Below are 18,217 nucleotides of genomic sequence, written 5' to 3' on the forward strand. Positions count from 1 at the left end.
CATCATTGGTATTTTCAAGTGAAGACATCAGTTCTGTCCTCTGACCAGACCTAAAGACATTTGTGTCTTGGTAAGAAGGTTGAGAGTTGACATTGTTCTGTTGCTCATGAATTGGGGCAAGGGTGATGCCAGAAATGGGAGTGTGCAACTTTGGAGTCGTGGCGATTGCATATCGCTCAGGATCACTTCCTTGAAGACAAAATGGTGGTACAACGTCAGTAGATACCAATTAGGTCTACTTATGTGCTTACTTTGCCATGTGTGGCCACTGTATCTGTCAACACTGGGTTCAGGAAGACCAACTGAGTGTGTGCCACTCCACTGAGAGGAAGATGACTCTTCCCGTGGACCTGTGTCTGTCTCATGTTGGGCAGTGCTCTGCGTAGCGTATGGATATGAGTTCATTGTGGTAAGTGAAGGAGCAACAGGTGGTGGTGTAAGAATAATATAGCTATCTGTGGGTACAGTGATTTGACTCAAAGATATGTTTGGGGGAGAAGAAGGAAAATCCTGTGTTTGGGAGACGGTCTTGGGAATTCAGTGTGGTAGAAGCAGTCTGCAATCTTGCCACCTGAAAGGAGGGGTCGATTTGACACAATATTCCTTCCAATATCTCAAACAGGTATTGATGACAGAACAGGATAGCCATTATGACGTAACCTTGATATTGTATGATGTAAATTGATGTCATGTCATGTCATACACCATCCCACTGGTGATATCCAAGCCCTGACATGTAATAGCATCACACTAAACTACTATAACGTGCCCTCCTAATGAAACAATCATTTTCTGTCATCTAATTGTTACCTTGAGTAGGTTTGCCAGCAGATTTGACCGACAGCATCACTGAGTAGCTCATTGACGTAACACCAATTCAACAGTGGTACAATACAGTATCAGACAGTACAACATGACATAAAATGATGTAAAATGAGGTTAAAACGATGTAAAATGATGTAACACCATGCGGAATGATGTAAACTGATACAAAGTTACTTAAAATGATGCAACATGTTGCAGAGGGAAACAAAAGGATGTCAATGATGCAATTGCACGCACTCCAAGGCATCAAGGTCAATATGTGCCAGAGACGTTTGGCATATTTTTACACAGTTTCATAAATCCAGGCCATGTAAGGAAGAACATTAGTACCATGTAAGGAAGCACATTAGGATTCTGAAGCAGTATCGAGCATATGGACCGGGAATAAGAGTACAAGTTTGCCACTCTGGTTCATCCCCCCGTTCTTTGTGATCACAATCATCACAATCAATCTCATTCGCCATACAGAACTGGACTTTCATAGACACACCCAATCATCATTGTTGCAACATGCGAGGAAGCTCAAGAGACCGGCAGACAAGGCAGGAGAATTCACGCCGACGTCGCACCCAGTCCTCAGAACAAAATGGCTCTCGGCCATCCAGGCGTCAGCGCATAGCAAGAGTAGGTCTCCTTGTCCATTTTTTTTCTTTCATCACACTGACACTAGAACCACATTGTCAAGCCCTCAAATCCTGCGAGCTCAGCTCCCACACAATCTGCCCGACCACAGTGTGAGGTGGTCGATTGTATGGCTCGATTACCTGCTATACCCACAGCTCATCCAGGTTGCTTCGACAATTGCGAGTATCGCTGCAGACCCCATTACTGTGATAGATGCAAGGACCGGGATGTGATACCCATTCTCTTCCCCAATCTTAGTACAAGCAGAGCGCAAGTGAGTCTTCTTCACACATCCTGACTCCAATAGGGCAGAGCTGATTACATAGAGGGCAGTCCTCCAGTGTTTCAGACTTTGCTTCCACTGGTCAGACCCAACCTGCAACTTCTCAGGTGCAATGCACCTACAATGATCCAGTATGCTCCAGCCCCCGGTCAAGGTTTCAGGGTGAGGACTGTGTCACTGAGTTGTGTGGCACAAGATGTCTACCACACCATTGTTTCGGTTGCATGGGTTCACCTGGTTTCCCAAGCCAGACACCAACAGATGCACCACCATCTTATCAAGAAGCCACTCAGGGGTACAGGTGAGTGAGAGAGAAGGAGCAAAGACGCAAGTGGAGTTGCTCTTGTGGTGATTCGGAGAAGTCCTTGGGCGAGCATGGTGATGGAGATAGCTAGAGTAGGAATGACCAGTAGTGAGATCACATGTTCTACAAAATTTCCAACGGATCATGAGGAAAGTGAAGATCATTTGGGAGTGTGTTTCATACAGTTGGAGCTAGATGAAAGTGATGTTTACATGCTCAAGTGCCTATCCTGACAGTCATCTGTGGCAGGGAGGATGACTTCATCATTTTATCTGTTGGTATCAAAACCTGGTTGTGCCACAAGCTAGAACACACTTCCACTATGTGGCAATGTGCAATGCAAGATCAAATCACAGTCTCAGTCTGTGGAGTTGAGGAGAATCAAAACACAACTCCACTGTGTGGCATTGAGGATGTAATCTTGTGACGGGCACTGCCACATACGTCACGTTGTGGTACAACAAGGTCCGTGGAGGATAAGAGCGAACATCTACGGGGAATCCGCCGAGTCATGTGAATAGTCAGAGCGAAAGTTGACGGATGCTCGGCAAAGCTTCGTTGAGGGATAAGATAGCTTCTATGAGAGGAATAGAGGAGGATGATTGATACTACTCTCTGAGGAATCTGCCTTACAACCTAGATACAACCTCGACAGTAGTTCCACCGACCTTCGACTTGGCTCCCTCAGAAGGGACGCCTTGGGGTCGGCAGACGTTAGCATTGAATTCACATATCCTTTCCCCTTTCCGTAGTTATTTAGTTAGTTAGACCGTAATTAGATAATAGTACACACATAATTCTACAGCACTATGAGACATGTACGCATACGACACGGTATCCCACCTCGACTTAGACACAAACGAATCTCGAATGAAGTAATAATGCAAGAGCATTTGAATGAGAACCGGACGGTTAGCCCCTTCTCTATCAAATCTTGGTGGTACCACGCATAGCCTACTAAGAGACCTCCGATGGAGTGCTACAACGTGACATGTCAGACCCCAACACACTCATCACTTCACGCGTTATTCTACTTGAACTTGCAGAACTTCATCCATTGACCTCATCTATTCACGGTCTAATGTGACCAAGTTGGCAAAGTAGTAGAAAATTGCTCAGCGTAGATGGACGGATGGATGGATGGATGGATGGATGGATATATAGGAGAATGGCCATTCTCATCTTTGTACTCTTTTCCTTAGTGATTTCCCGATTGAAAGTCATACACCGTACCTTCGCTATCGCCCTTGACAATATCGCTTAGCCTTCAGTCAGTCCAAGGCCACAACGCTCATCCTGAGGTTGTTCTCTTCGAATTCTCACCATTTTTGTCATTCTCGCTGAGTATCTCGTCCACTTTGCTATTCTACTTGACACCTTTTTGCAAATATCACTCAACCTTGTCACCAAGGTGTGATAGGGCCTCATTGACTGAAGCCTCCGTTGATCATTGTGACAGCAGGTTTGTCATTTCCCACTCTGGTCAGTGTAAGGAAGTAAAAGGGGTAAGAAGGCAACCAGGTGTTACAAGTGTGTCAGGGCCAGGCAGTGAGATTTTGAGACTTCCCTTTCAAGTGACCAGGAATGTAGGGGAAAATCTTGACTAGTAGCATTGTTTGTCATGGGTCCAAGTACCCTTGTCACAAGCTCTACCTGATTTGGCTCCATATGCTACCTTAGCAGTCAATTGAACCAAGACACTCAAACACACTCAAAGACACTCTGTCTATTCACTCAAGATGAACTCATACCCAAGTCACCCAAGCACAGCACAAGTAAGTCTTTGATTGTAATACATACACTGTAAGAGTAATGCAGGACTGACACCTTGATGCAAAGACCTCAACCAGCAGTGGATCCCCTACAGCAGTGTCGAATCACCAAGCAAGATGTGTCAGAGAGGACTGCGTGATGTTCCAAACCCCTGTCTGGAATGCTGAAAACTGCACATCTTGGGCAGAATGCAGGACACAATGTCATTTCCACTGCTGTAGACCTTGTTATGAGCAGCTCCATAAGAACGCGCATTTCTACTCCAAGACAAAAAGGGTGAGTTCCGTTTGACAATTGGCAGTGACACAGCATCGCTAAGGGCATTAAGTGAAGACCACTCCAGATTGGATCCCCCCTGCCTGTCAGGACCGTGGCTGTACAGAACAGACAATCAGCATGGATGAAAGCACAAATTGCCGTTTTTCCAAGCTCACAGGTGTTTCCTGTTCCAGACGTTGCTTTCCTCATGCCTGTAGGGAGTGTCAGGATCAGGAGAATGCCATTCGTGAAATGGTGATGGATCAGAGCAGTCGGCCATACAATAGTACATGGTCCTGGTTTTAGGCATGATTTCACATTGTGCTGAAAGACAATCGCAGATCTTAGCCTTGATTTCCTTCTCATGAATTGTGTTGGAGAGGGATATATAATTTCTGATTCACATGTAATGATATGGTTGCTCTGTGTACAGAACCTGGCGGGCTATAGTATAGAAAAGAGCGGACAGTCAGGTTGATCATCAGATCAATGCAGTCTGTGGGCATCAGTTCAAATACCCATACTCCATCATGTATGAATTTATTTACCAATCATTTCAAGTCTGTCAGTCAGCTTGTCTGAACCTGTGAAGGCATATGCTGTGGCATGACACCCTTCTCTGTCATTGTTATTACACTCCTGGCAACAGTGATGGTCACTATTGACTACATTGTAATTGACTGGAAGGCCACTGAGTGTTTCATAGTTGTTTCAAGGAGTCAAGGTGAAACATGCAAATGGGGTCTCCTTTTCATCCATCCAGGAGATGGAAGGAAGTGTAGTGGCCATCCCAACAGGTTTGTGCCCCAAGGACTGATGGTACACAAGGACATACTATGACCTATTCAACCATCATTTCTCTTTTATTCATCCACAATATTTCTAATCATCTCCAGAATATACACCAAGTATCCCCCAGAATGACTTCAACACAATCCAATGATGTCCTGAGCACTGTGAGTGTTCCTGTACTTTTGAGTGCTCTTGAGTCAAGGGTACGGACCTATTTAGCCTAATGAAGACACTTCTGACCATGGATTTATCAGGGAGCACCAACTGACACCAAATCCAGCTCAGCTGTCAGTGGTTTTCTAAGCGCTGATGGATGAAAGATTTGCCTGTTCTCAAGATGTAGCAAAAATGTTCTGCATGAGGGAGAGGGATCCGAGTATTGTTGGAAAATGAAAGTACAAGGAGGTACATGGGATAATTCTTGCCCCGGCACCGTCTGTAGGGAATCCCACTGCAACCCTTGCAAAGATCCTGAGGGAGCCAAGGCGGTGTCAGGAAAAGGGAGGCAGCCAGAAGAAAGTACAGACCGCCCCCGCAAGCTTCTGAAAGGCCAGGCAGAATCAAAAGGCCCGACTGCAAATGTTGGCGATCTGAAACCAAGAAGTCTTCCACCTAGCCAGTTTTACTGCAAATGAACAAGACTTGTTTGTATCCCTTGTTGGTATCATTGTTCTTTGTCCTTGAGTGAGAGGTGATGTTTATAGCAATTTTGATGAAGACAGTATTCTGTATGTGGCTTTTAACTTGCAAGAGCAGTCTGAGTGATCGTGCTTGTGGACATTCTAAATCAAGAACCATGTTCCATATCACTCTCAGTCTCTGACTTGGTACCACTTTGATTGAGAAACTGTAGAGATTGTCTGGTCTAAGAGGCCATAAGCAAACCTGGTGTGTATACTCTGACACATGTTGACAAGGCTCTTGATCAAGCTCAAGCAGGGGGCCAGAGCTATCTGTTCCACTTGCAGGATTGATGTGACATCATAGGGCATCAAGGCCTTCAATTGTTTCATTGTTGTTGTAAGGGGTAAGAAGCCCACCCTGAAGATCCCTGTTTCACACACCTGAGCAATGTAAGGATCAACAGTTGAGAGGAAGACAACTGTTTGTACACCAAGCGTTTTGGAGTGGAAGCAGCATTGCATTCAGACATCCTTTTCATTATTCCAAGGGATGTGAGGAGATACATCGGTCAGAAGTCTAAGTATCAGACATCAGGGCTGAGAGTAAGACTATAAGAGCTGCTACCATAGGTCTTCCCCACTTTGTTTCTAATCATAACAATTGTTCTCAGTCCCATTACACATACAATACCAGACTTTCTAAAACATTTCCATTAATCATCATTACAATATGCCTCGACAATCAAGAAACCAATCTTCAGCAGGTGAGAGCTCACACAGGCATCGCACTAGGCGCACAGAGCAGGGTAATTCTGGCTCATCCAGACGCCGGCGCACAAGAAGAGTAGGTTTTCCTTTGAATTCCCTTGCCCCATTGTAGCTACACTGAGGCCATAATATGAAAGCCATCAAACACTGCAAGTGTGGCCTCCTATCAAAGAACTGGAATTCGATGTGAGGAACCTGGATGTGGCGGTGAAGTACCCTTCTCACTCATCCCTCTCCGTGAACCTCTCTGCGGAAACAACTGCGGGCGGCGCTGCCGGCGACATTGGTGTCAGGACTGCCTGAATTTCAACCGCTTTCCAAATGTTCCATCCAGCCGCTACATACAAGGTCATTCTGTAAGTGCCAACTTTTAATGTCATGAATTGATGAGAGCAAAACTAAGACTATGCCACAAAGACCGCATTTGATGATGTGGATGATCTCTCGGAGGAAGCTGGTCTTTGCCATTTTCCTGGTTGCCTGAGCAGAAAAATCCGCCCAACCTTATTCACTGAGGCCTGCCTTCAAAACAGGAACTGGTCCCATTTGTATTCCTGTCTTACTCTCTGTGGATTCCACAGTTGTGCAGGTTGCAAGTGGTTGAATGCACAACCTCTCCCACGAGCAGTCGACTACACATTGGCCATCTCGGTTCCTGAATGGAACACCTTTGATGACTATGGTCAATTTACTCATGCCCGGAGATGTTCCTACTTGGGTGAAGAGTGCCAAAGGGGACCTGCCTGTACAAGATTTGTATGCGCTGGAGGAGAGAAGTGTATTGAAGAAGGAACTTGCCAACAAGGATCTGATTGCGCCATGATTGTGGAGTGCTCCAATGACTCGGAGTGCAAGCAACTGAAGGAGTGTGGTAACTGTCCATGGGATGAACAGGTGGAGAATTGCCGGTGTGATGAGCCTCTCACTCTGTGTCCAACACATCGATGCGGGATCTGTAAAGCATCAAGACAGATGCAAGACCTTGCTTCCAGTTTGAAAAACACACCTCAACCTCGAATTGCACTTTGTTTATAGTCTGGGTGAGATACAAAAGGTTATTGGGAGAGAGCAGAGATATTACCGCACTCAAGTGTCAGATTGAGGTTTTGAAACAGTTGGGTCAGGAACAAGTCAGATACAGGATGAGAGATATGATGGGATGCTGAATTTGATGTGAATAAAGGTATATTTGGGAGGCTATGTTCAGATAGTTTTTGTTTGACAGAAGTGACAGTGCTATGCTCATGCACCCATTTTTGTGCGTGGCACCCCTCATAGGAATAAGGACTTCTGTACTTAACGTGCCAAACAGAGCAGCGTTGGGATTCAATTCTTGCTAGCACTGACATTCCTGCGGCATTTCCGCCGCACGTGCGATTGTTTTCGCATTCTTTCATCGCCATGAGAGTGAACATGTACTGTTGTGCACCTTATCAAGTTCAACATGATGTAACTATTGCCTCCTCGTTCTTCGTGCAGTCCACTTGTCAACATGACCATGTCCAAACGTAATCTCGACTGTTGGGTGGAATCACACCATACTCAAGGATTCGTCATCATCCCTTCCCTCATCTCTTCTGATCTACTTGATCGTCTCATCTTTGCCGCCGAGAGATAACAGATCTCGCCCGTTTTGAAGGCTGGAAACACGTAATGACATTTGGTAAACCGTTCACACCAAGTGACGATATTTGGCGTGCACAGAACGTGATGCATCCACAATTGGGAGAGAAGGTATTTCAGCAATGGTATGGATCAAAGAGGATGTTGAAGGACTTTGGCGGGGTTGATGGATTGTCAAGCCGAGGATATGCTTTTTGATTAGTCACGATGCCGGTGTTGTACTCTTGAACGGTTTCTCGATATCCTTCGATCAATTACATTGTATATCCACTGTCCAATCTGGTCAGCCAGTCTCCATCACAGATCTGACCTTGATCCTAAGAACCACTTGCTGACCTCCTTGCTCGGATTTCACAGAATTCTTCAACCTCCTCGTCAACCCCCTCCACTCATTGAAAGATCCCTCTTGGTCATTGTGTCGAGTCATTGTGTCGATATCAAATGGTCCGCCTCGGAATCCCACGAAGCCTACGCCCTACTCATCAATCACCACGGTATCCAGTAGAACACAGCGCTACACGATGATGCAAGTCTATGGGTCGTCCCTGGGTCTCATAACCGAGATAGGACGAAGAAAGAAAGAGTGGCAGGGGTAAAGAGAGGTGGAGGGAGTAGTATGCCAAGTGTAATTAGGGTCGAGCTGAAGAGAGGAGAGACGGTGTTCTGCATCAACAATGTATTTGAATGGTTGATGTCTGAAGTCAGAGTGGAAGAACACTTAGTCCGTGGAGTGTCTACGATCGGTCCGATCCGCCAGTACCAGGGTGGACCCATACCCATCTTTCTCAGCCTTGACGCTCTCACACCCGAGCGAGTCCGCTAGATCACGCTACGTAAATGGACGTGGCCGACATCCACCATAGTACATATAGGAACCTATGACCCTGCTATGAAGCGTCGAACTATACACGATGCTGAGGCTCCCCTCCGACAGCCCACACGACTTGCGCACGTAATATCCCCCAACATGATCTGGAGCACACACTCGATCCGTCATTCAAGGAAAGTTTGTCAAACGACTTGAAGGGATGGTTGCGAGGTTGAATCAGATGCAGAGGTTGTTGGAGGGGACGGCGGTGGGGTATCCTCAGGATTGGAAACATGCATTTGGCCGAGTAGGAGCGAGATGGAGACCGTTCGTAAGTTGTACTCCGTGGGAAGAGTAGAGTTCCACTCGTATTGTTTCCCCAAATATGAGAAGAACTTTGATGCGACTCGCACTGCCTTCGGAACGCATAGAGTCATGAGACCCCAGATCTTGCCTATCAAGTACTCAATGAAAAGTTGGGCGCTCATTTGTCGACTGATACACTCACTACACACACAGCACATGGCGAGGGCGCACTTACCAAAATTGTAACGACGACCTCGATCACACACATCTCTGCATGTTATTCCAAGTGTAGCCTCGGCAGATGCATTAACCAGACGGCGCCGTTGTCGTCACGTTTCATGATCACGAGCATCATCCCGATCAACTGTGCTCGTGCTCTCCGTGTCGTCGCTGAGGATCCGAGAGCCGTAATGTGAAACGAGGCCATCCTTTGCAGTGAGTAATGTATCATAGCAACGCCCTATGGCCCCATCTCATCTCACCATATCAGCATCGAAGTATCAAATCATCCTCCAACTTGTTGCATTTCGATTTGAATTCCCATCGACATTCACCATCATACCAATCAGTAATCACTCGTGCTGGACCTCCTCCACTTTTGATCAGTATTCTCTACACGCGGTTCCTAGTCCTATCCACATTCGCTATCTGCGAGCATTGTCGAAGATCACTTGTCACATCTACCCATCTTATCAATCTTCTTCCTCTCAACCTTTCCTTGCACCAATATCAATTACACTTACAGCGCCATGTCCTCTCCTCACCCAACCACCCTCAAGCCGTACGCTGAGCGTATCGAGCTCCATACCAACCCTACCGCACGACGAATTCTCGAGATTATGGATCGGAAAAAGACGAATTTGGCAGTTAGCGTGGATGTCACCACTACAAAGGAGGCTTTGGAAGTTGTCAGGAGGGTCGGGGAGAGTGTCTGTCTTGTCAAGGTGAGTCCGAGTAGGATCGAACTGCCTTGTGAAGCTAGGTACTGCGTTTTAATGGTGTGCAGTGAGGCAGAAGGGGAAGGAGGAGCTTGTCAGATGTGGGGATGGTCGCTTTGTAACATGAGATGATATCAGCCAGATGGATCGATCTTCCTCTTGGGACATGATCCCCTCATGATTTGCATCAATGAAAAGTTCACACCAATCGAACCAACGCTAATCCCTTCTTCTTCCCTTCTTCCCCCTAGACCCACTGCGATATCATCGAAGACTTCACACTCGACTTTGCCAACGAGCTCGTCAAGTTGTCGAAAGAGCTTGACTTTGTGATCTTTGAGGACCGCAAGTTTGCAGATATCGGTGGGTGTTTGATTCGTAGCCGTAGCCTGTTTTCATTCTGGCTTTGCATCGCTATGCGCTTGCATCCATTTGTTTCTTTCCTGTGTCGTCCACGTACCCCAGTCTCAGTCTCGTCTTCGCAAACGAGTAGATCGCAAGTGGATCACTCTGAGATCGAATCCCCTGCACTTCCCTCCACATCCCATTCGCCCCGACTACAGTACTAACATAGGAAAACGCTGACTCCCCATCTTTCCCTCAATTAGGCAACACCGTCTCCCTTCAATACTCCTCTGGACACCACCGCATCTCCTCCTGGTCCGACCTTACGAATGCCCACCCCGTCCCCGGTCCCGGAATCATCACCGGTCTCTCCCAAGTCGGTAAACCCCTCGGACGAGCTTTACTCCTCCTCGCCGAGATGTCTTCCAAAGGGTCTCTGGCCACCGGAAGCTATACCGAACAGACCTACAAAATGGCCAAAGATGCCGGGAGGGATTTCGTAATCGGTTTCATCGCACAAGGTCGGGTCGATACTAACCCTGAAAAGGGAGAAGATTGGATCATCATGTCTCCCGGGGTAGGACTGGTCAGTAAAGGTGATAAACTCGGACAACAGTACCGAACACCTCGAGAAGTGGTATATGACGCAGGGGCGGACGTCATAATTGTCGGAAGGGGGATTTATGGTATACAAGGTGGGGAGAAGGCTGTTAAAGATGAGGCGGAGAGGTATAGACAGGAGGGATGGAAAGCGTACGAAGAGAGATTGGCGAGGAAGTAGGAGAGAGTCCCACAGGAAAGGCAAGCGGTAGAGAGGGGAGATTGTTAAGTTATGTTGGCGATACGAGTGTTTGAAACCTAGAGTGAATGAGTATATAGCGAGAGGACATAGACTAGAAATGTCAAGCTGCGGGATGTCAGACCGTAGAATGAGAAAAATGTGTGCTGGGAGAGCCAAAGAGAAGTTCGTTTTTATACAGCCAAGTAGATAATGTCAAGTTAGTATGTCATTCCGAACGCTACCCATGATATTCGATTTACACAACGCACAACGCACATGAGGCTCGTCCGGCCATCGACGGTGAAAGAAGTAATACATGTCAATCGTACAATGCGGTTGTATCTCTCGAAGTGCTCTTCCACATGCTGCTCGGCGAGGCGCTATTTCCTTCACCTGACGCTTCCATCATGAGCTTGTTTTTCGCGCCCACTCTTCTGCTGCCACAGGACACTTGCAGCGTCCACGAGCCCGCCCTAGTCCGAGTCAATCTCGATCACGTCGGCGTATTCCCCGTCATCCTCGTCCTCGTCATCTTCCCCTCCATCAAACATGAAATCATCTTCGTCCAACATTGTCGCGTCGATAACTTCCTGTCTCGAGGGCGGAGCAGAGGGTACCGTACTTGTACTTTGACTCGTAGTAGCGGGAGTAGCGGCTTTCTTCCCCGAAAGCGTATTCCCTCCTCCGAGCTTAGCCCAAGGATCAGCCTTCTCCTCATCCTCCTCTCTTTCCCGCTTGACTACAGCTGGGGAAGAGGTAGGAGCCGTACTTGACGGTCTACTAGGGTTCGCCGCTCCCGGCGGTCGTTTCAATAATGTTTCGCCTTGACCAGAGAACGAACTGGATTTCGCAGCTGCAGCCGCTTCTGCAGCTTTCTCATCGAGCTTCTTGGGCACTTTCGAGGGGTCAAAGGGGATATATTTGAACCCGAAGAAGAATTTGCCTTCGGGGAGGATCAGAGCAGCAGGGACTTTTCGGTCGGCGTCGTTCAGTGAGTCGGGCGTGATGATTCTTGGACCTCTGCGGAACCGGGAAGATAATCAGCGAGGGTCCAGGCTTCATATGATGGATCTGTCAAAAGGCATTCGATCGGGTTTGAAGGTCACCATGAAGGTGCCAGGTGAAGGTGACAGGCGAAGTGGACAGTGAGGGGGTCAAAGAGATAAAACCCACTCATTCCTATTGATCCTGCTGCTCGAGTCCACTTCTTCGATCTTCTTCGCCAGTCCTTTACCCTTCACCTTCTTCCCACTCAGACTCTGTCCCACACCCGTGAAACTTTCTATCGGCGTGGCGTCGCCAGATCCTCCCGCTGATCCACCACCAGGTCTGATCGACAGACTCGTCCCTGGCCGACTGCTCCCGGCTGATACCGATTGAGTTTCGCTAAGATCGATCTTCAGCTTATCCGCCATTGTGGCTATAGGCGCGGGAGCAGGTCGAGGCGGTTCGACATAGCCGACTGGAGTGGCAAAGTCGACTTCGAGATCGGTATCGATGACGCTTATACCGGGTCCTTCGGGGTATATCTCCATGATGAGAAACTCGAACGTGAGAGAGTTATATGTAATTTCGATGATGTCGCCCTTGGACAGAACAGAGTAGAAACGGAGAGCGGATTCAAGGCTGCAATGGTGGAAATGTCAGTCAGTGTGACGAACAAGACGTATCCCGTTTATCGCACATGAGGAGGATTGAGAAATGTTCACAACATGTGACGAGCAGTAGAACCGCAAAGTCTGCCCCTCGAGAATCAAAAGGACGGAGCGGGAGAGACACTCACACTGCCTTTGCATCGGAGACTTGCAAGAAATCCACACTCTGAGCTTGAATCTTGACCATCTTCCCCTTTGGCAACTTTGCCCCAGTCAACCTAACCGGATCTCCTTCTGTCAAGTTGAGGTTTTTCATCATCTACCGAAATGTCAGCTGTGGCCGATGACTGAGGCAATTGCAATAGAAGTGAGCTCACCCATGCTGGAAGGTGGACGATACCCTCATCCGCGATGAATTCTAGAACACCAGCGTGGGTTTTGTGTTGACTGGGACTTCGAGGGTTTCGTAATTGGAATGTCCAAGGACCGGGAATGTCAAGTCCAGCTAGGAATAGGCCAATCAGCATCGATGGATCGAAGTGATCGACGGTTGGGAGTACTCACATAATCGAGCCAGAGCGGAAGGGGGCATGATAACTACGCAAGAGTGTTAGCCATGCCAGTACAGTCACAAAATGCCGCCAGCTCACTCTTTCCACCATACATCAACTCTGGTCTTTCCCTCCCGGGCATCACAGCGACAGAGTATGCTTTGAAGTACTCGTCATACGCTCTACAAGTACATCTCGTCAGCTTGGTTCCGATTCATGTCGTAGCATTTCGTCTGAGAGCAGGCTTACGAAGGTGGAGGTGCTCGAGCGAATTGACCCATACCCATTCCACCGCTCATGAGCTGTGCGAGGATCCCACTCGGACCGGGCAGCGTGGGTGGTCTAGTATAATCGAACTCATCTGTAAGGCCAAGCATACGAAACTATGTCAGCGGGAGTTCAACAGTACTACGGGATAGGTGGTATTCCAGTCTAGTAGGTGGCAAACCCACCATCGGAATCGTCGTAGCCGTGATTCATATTGGCGGTTTCCTCGCTGGTGGAAGTGCAAGGATGATATCTGCGTTACTGCCCGGTGGTGCTGGCAAAGAAAGGTGTTCAGAGTCTCGTATCGATATGTGCAAGTTGTAGAACGGAAGTGACGTATGAATGATGAATGATGGAGGAGAGGTTATTATCGATGACACCTACGCGTTGAATGGGACGAATGAAGTCACGTGATCCGACTAGCATCTTGACGTCAACGCTGGTCTCACTCCACGTTATCAGCCTCAACTCGCTCGCGTTCACATCCTCCTCTGCTAAGCATCCTTGTTGACATAACCAACCCAAAGCAACCTGCATCGTGTAGTCCACCAACTCAGCTAGCATCGAGGAGACGAGTTGCACAGAGTGGCGTGACCGATCGACACGATGTCAAATCCATATCTCCCACTATCCCCCTCATCCTCGTCAACCTCCTTCGCTCCCTATCCCTCTTATCCGTCGAACTCCCGGAATAGCAACAACAACAACAGTAACAATAACAATGACTCTCAACCTATCACTCGATCACGAACATTATTCTACCTTTCCATTCGAGACTCGTCCACCACAAGCTATCCCACCAGTAGAAGAGCGTCGAAGAGAGCTCATAGACAGTATGGCGATACGGTTGACGTGTCGACAGGAGAGGAGGAAGAAGAAGGGCTGATCGGGAGAGAAGGGAATTGGGGGGTTGATATGAAAGGCTTACCGCCGAAATGGTGAGTGACCTCTCTTTCTCATTTCTGTCTCTTTGTCTGGGCGAACGCTGGCACGTGTAAAGTTATGAGCAGTTGGCTGACATTCAACATGGCCGCATAACAGGGTGGACGTAAGCGATGAAGTGGAAGAGATTCTCAGTCGTGTCAAGCTGAAGGGTGAGTGGAATCATATCCTGCGCGACCACTCTGAGTCGAACACACCTGCACCCATGCTGACCTCATCGTTAGTTTCGACGCTCGACAAATTGCATGCCAAACATGTCTTGCCTGGATTCACAGATCGTTCCGCTGAAGAACGAGAGATAGAAAGACAAACTACCGATATAACTCGAGTATGTCCACTTTCTCATCTCCAGGGTATCAACGATGCTGATTCGACCTGTCTTGTCGATATGTAGGATTTCCGCCGGTGTACGAACCTGATATCTTCCGTCCAACCTGGTCCGAGAGCACCTCGAGTCGAGGTTGTCACTGCCAAGAACGTGCAGCGCGGTTTGGCACAGAAGGTCCAGGAGCTCTCGGGACAGTTCAGGAAGAAACAGAGGGTGTATATGCAGAGTGAGTATGGGTTTCATCTTTACTATCCTATTGGACGCATACGGGAATAGCAGAGAGCGGAATGCTGATAAGTTCGCATGACTGCAGAGCTGCAAGGGCACGCTATCAAGAACAAAGATCTCATGGTGGCGAGCGGAGCGATGACCTTGAAAGGCTCGGATGTGCTGGACGAGCTACAAGAAGACGAACAAGCCGTGAGCACTCCATCTCGTTTTCTATAGGAGCACGAATCTGACCGAGATTGACCGATAGTCCAAAACCCAACTACAATCGCAATCTCTAGCTCAAGCGACAGTAGCGGTTGATATCGACATACAACAACGTACGAACGAGATCACCCAAATCGCATCTTCCATTTCAGAGCTTGCCGACTTGTTCCGCGATCTGGGGAACATGATCGTAGAGCAAGGTACAGTGTTGGACAGCGTGGAATACAACGTCCAACAGACGGCTAGGGAGTTGACAGGAGCTGTGGAAGAGCTCAAGGTGGCGCAAAAGTAAGCTGTCCTCTTCGTCGCGTTCCAGTATGAGACATAGCTGACAAGCTCTACGTGGGCAGGTACCAAGCGAATACAGGAAGGAGAAAGTGTATCCTCTTCTTGGTATTACTCATCGTCGGCCTAATCATCGTCCTGGTATACAAACCGAGAGGAGGGGATACGTCCCCTACTACTTCAACACCGCCCTATTCCAGTCTTGCAGCAATCTCGTCATCAACGACCGATACGTTGACCTCCGGTATAACAACGATACCAACTCCTAAACCTAGTCGTCGGCCACATCGTCCATTACCGAAACCATCTCCTTTAGATACCACCGCCGGAATTTTCTAGACTAGGACTGAGAACACGGGAGCATAGTACCCAGCATTTGTATATCCACGCATACATGCATCTTCGTAGTTGTAGTATTACAGCCGTACCACCAACAAGTGCATGCCTAAATTCCAACGAGGAGGTCCGTGCGTCATTCTACGTGGCAAGAGATATAAAGACAACGGTCGCGAGTGATTTTACAATTCGTCAACCCTATCTCTTCTCTTTCTTTTCTTTTCTCCTCTTTCATTTCGCTTCTTATTTTCTGCTTCATTCGTTTATTCATATTTACAAAGTTCTGTACATTAGTCTATACCTCCACCTGTATCCTCATCCTCTTTTTCGAGAGGAGAGAGAGTAATCGAAACAGTAATAATGTCAACTAACCTACCCCCACCTGCCTCTATCTTTTCTACTTCGAAAGGATACGATGAGTCCTCTTCTCCCTCTTCGCCCCATACTCCAAAGCACGAAGTGAGACTCTATGGTCTGAATCAGGCTGGTAAGTCTAGCCCTCCCACTTATCTGTAGAGTGGTAAGTTAACCGATGGGTATGTGAATGATAGTCACCACAGACAGTCTTGTCAACTTTTTCTCCGCCAAGAGTAAGTTGAGCGTTGCCACTCGCTTTTTGCCCTTTCACCTTTTACACTATTCTTAGAGCCTCAGTCATCTCTCGTTGAAATCAGATGCGAGTCCCTCGTTGACCGCTTGCTCTATCTCCATAGCTCACGTACACGGGGTCCTTCTCCATCAGAACGAGTTTGGGAATGGATTACAGTGGGCTCAAGTCTGGGTGGGGTCTGAAGATGAGGTTCAAAAGTGCTTGGACCTCAGGACTCATTTAGCCCCGAGCGGAATGTGGGTCGCGTACTTCTTCAGTCCTTCCCATCCCCAATGCCTTTCTCCCTTTTTCACTCGAGTATCTGCCCCTCTTTTGCTTACAGAGGAGCTGATTCGGTCGATATTACTGTCACTGTCACAGTACCCTCTCTCGAGCCCCATCTACTCTTCTCTCTTCAAGTCAAGGTCTTCCAACTCCCGATCGCGATACCTCGGCGCCTCCATTGGAGATCCGAGCGCCTCCGACTCCTCAATCACTTCCGCCGGGAGTTCGACCCGACTTGTCAGCTGGTCTGGGATATCGTCATATCGATCCACAAGGACCTCTCCCAAGGAACCTCTATGTCATGGGTCTTCCACTCGATTTGACTCAGTGAGTTCCTCTTTCTTTCGGCTTGAGGTAACCAAAACCTCACATATTGATCGATTCCTACAGGAATCAATTTAAGGCGCTTTTCGCATCGTATGGCATGGTGGAGCACTCTACGCTTCTCTCCCAGCTCGATGGGATGGGTCGAAGGCGGTCAGCTGTGATACATTCGTGTTGATTAAAGCAAGCTGACATTACGGCAGGGGATTCATTCTCATGTCCACCCACCGGGAGGCGGTCGAAGCCATGCAAGCTATGAACGGCAGCTGGGTGGAGTGAGTATACGTCTCCGGCCTAACTGACACGTTTCAGTGGTTTCCAGATTGACGTCTCGTGGGCGTTGGTCCAACGAGAGGGAAAGCAGTACGGGTCTCGTGAGTTGCTCTTCAAGCACTTCAGCTGACTGAAGATGCCTACGGATCGTTGCCAAACCGAGTCATCCATCCACCAAGTATGCCGGTCCGCCGCGAGATGTCGGACGACTGCTCTGTGATCGTTGAGAACTTAGTAGGTCTCATCATAGGTTATATCCCGCTGATTTCTACCAGGACGAGAAATACTTCCCTAACGCTGGTACCATCCGCGAGATCTTCTCGCACTTCGGCCCAGTCACGAGGGTCACCGTCCTCTCGATGTCGCCGTTCCAGGCACTCATTCAATTTGAGCACGAAGTTTCCGCGATGGCACTCCTAAATGCTGACGGGCTGTCACTTGGCGGTCGACCTATCACCACTCGTCGATATAGAACCTCAACTCCGGCATCGTCGTCACCGCCATCCGGACGAATCACCTTCGATCCATTCGGTCCCGACCTCTGCTCCAGGTTCACAGGGCTCAATTTCAACCTCAAGAGCAGCTCTAACCATCTGAACGCTGATTCAGAGCCATTCGTGCCTCTGGCCTGGAAAGCTAATAATACTCCCGACGTCAAGAACACGAACAAAGACGATCCTCATCCTCAATCCGATTCGAGCAACAACAGTCGTACTAACAGCGAAAGCACCAGAACTTCGGTAGATAACAACACCTCGAAGGCAACGAGCAAAATCGCTCCACTCCAAGGGAAAGATCGTTGGCAGATCGCTCCCAATTGGTGTGAGCGATTTCACAATACCTTATACTGATGTGCAAACCAACGTACTGACTGATTGACGCGGGAACAGAAAATGTGCTTCGCCTTACTCACATGCTGTCTACGGCTGTACCCTTTTCACTTGACGATACGAATA

The 18,217-nt window shown here is 48.2% G+C and overlaps 4 protein-coding genes across 4 annotated transcripts; 3 read left to right on the forward strand and 1 right to left on the reverse strand.

Annotated features, from left to right (window-relative positions):
* Window positions 1-9,736: 9,736 nt before the first annotated feature.
* Window positions 9,737-11,051, forward strand: CI109_104934 (orotidine 5'-phosphate decarboxylase; the record flags this gene model as incomplete). Its single annotated transcript, XM_032007396.1, has 3 exons — window positions 9,737-9,931; window positions 10,177-10,288; window positions 10,534-11,051. 3 exons carry the CDS (start codon window positions 9,737-9,739, stop codon window positions 11,049-11,051), a joined length of 825 nt encoding a protein of 274 aa, XP_031858302.1.
* A 473-nt stretch (window positions 11,052-11,524) lies between these two features.
* Window positions 11,525-13,677, reverse strand: CI109_104935 (uncharacterized protein; the record flags this gene model as incomplete). Its single annotated transcript, XM_032007395.1, has 8 exons — window positions 11,525-12,071; window positions 12,225-12,677; window positions 12,835-12,965; window positions 13,024-13,151; window positions 13,211-13,243; window positions 13,297-13,379; window positions 13,447-13,558; window positions 13,650-13,677. 8 exons carry the CDS (start codon window positions 13,675-13,677, stop codon window positions 11,525-11,527), a joined length of 1,515 nt encoding a protein of 504 aa, XP_031858301.1.
* A 393-nt stretch (window positions 13,678-14,070) lies between these two features.
* Window positions 14,071-15,793, forward strand: CI109_104936 (uncharacterized protein; the record flags this gene model as incomplete). The annotated part of the gene is made up of 7 exons (XM_032007394.1): window positions 14,071-14,402; window positions 14,506-14,558; window positions 14,631-14,734; window positions 14,801-14,960; window positions 15,048-15,154; window positions 15,213-15,457; window positions 15,520-15,793. The coding sequence occupies 7 exons, from the start codon at window positions 14,071-14,073 to the stop codon at window positions 15,791-15,793; spliced, it is 1,275 nt and encodes a 424-aa protein (XP_031858300.1).
* Window positions 15,794-16,150: 357 nt separating this feature from the next.
* On the forward strand, window positions 16,151-18,112 carry CI109_104937 (uncharacterized protein; the record flags this gene model as incomplete). Its single annotated transcript, XM_065967582.1, has 8 exons — window positions 16,151-16,277; window positions 16,342-16,380; window positions 16,504-16,636; window positions 16,761-16,991; window positions 17,055-17,141; window positions 17,192-17,263; window positions 17,311-17,362; window positions 17,537-18,112. 8 exons carry the CDS (start codon window positions 16,151-16,153, stop codon window positions 18,110-18,112), a joined length of 1,317 nt encoding a protein of 438 aa, XP_065823654.1.
* Between the last annotated feature and the right edge of the window lie 105 nt (window positions 18,113-18,217).

The sequence above is a fragment of the Kwoniella shandongensis genome, chromosome 8 (assembly GCF_008629635.2).
Source record: "Kwoniella shandongensis chromosome 8, complete sequence".
Taxonomy (NCBI): Eukaryota; Fungi; Basidiomycota; class Tremellomycetes; order Tremellales; family Cryptococcaceae; genus Kwoniella; species Kwoniella shandongensis.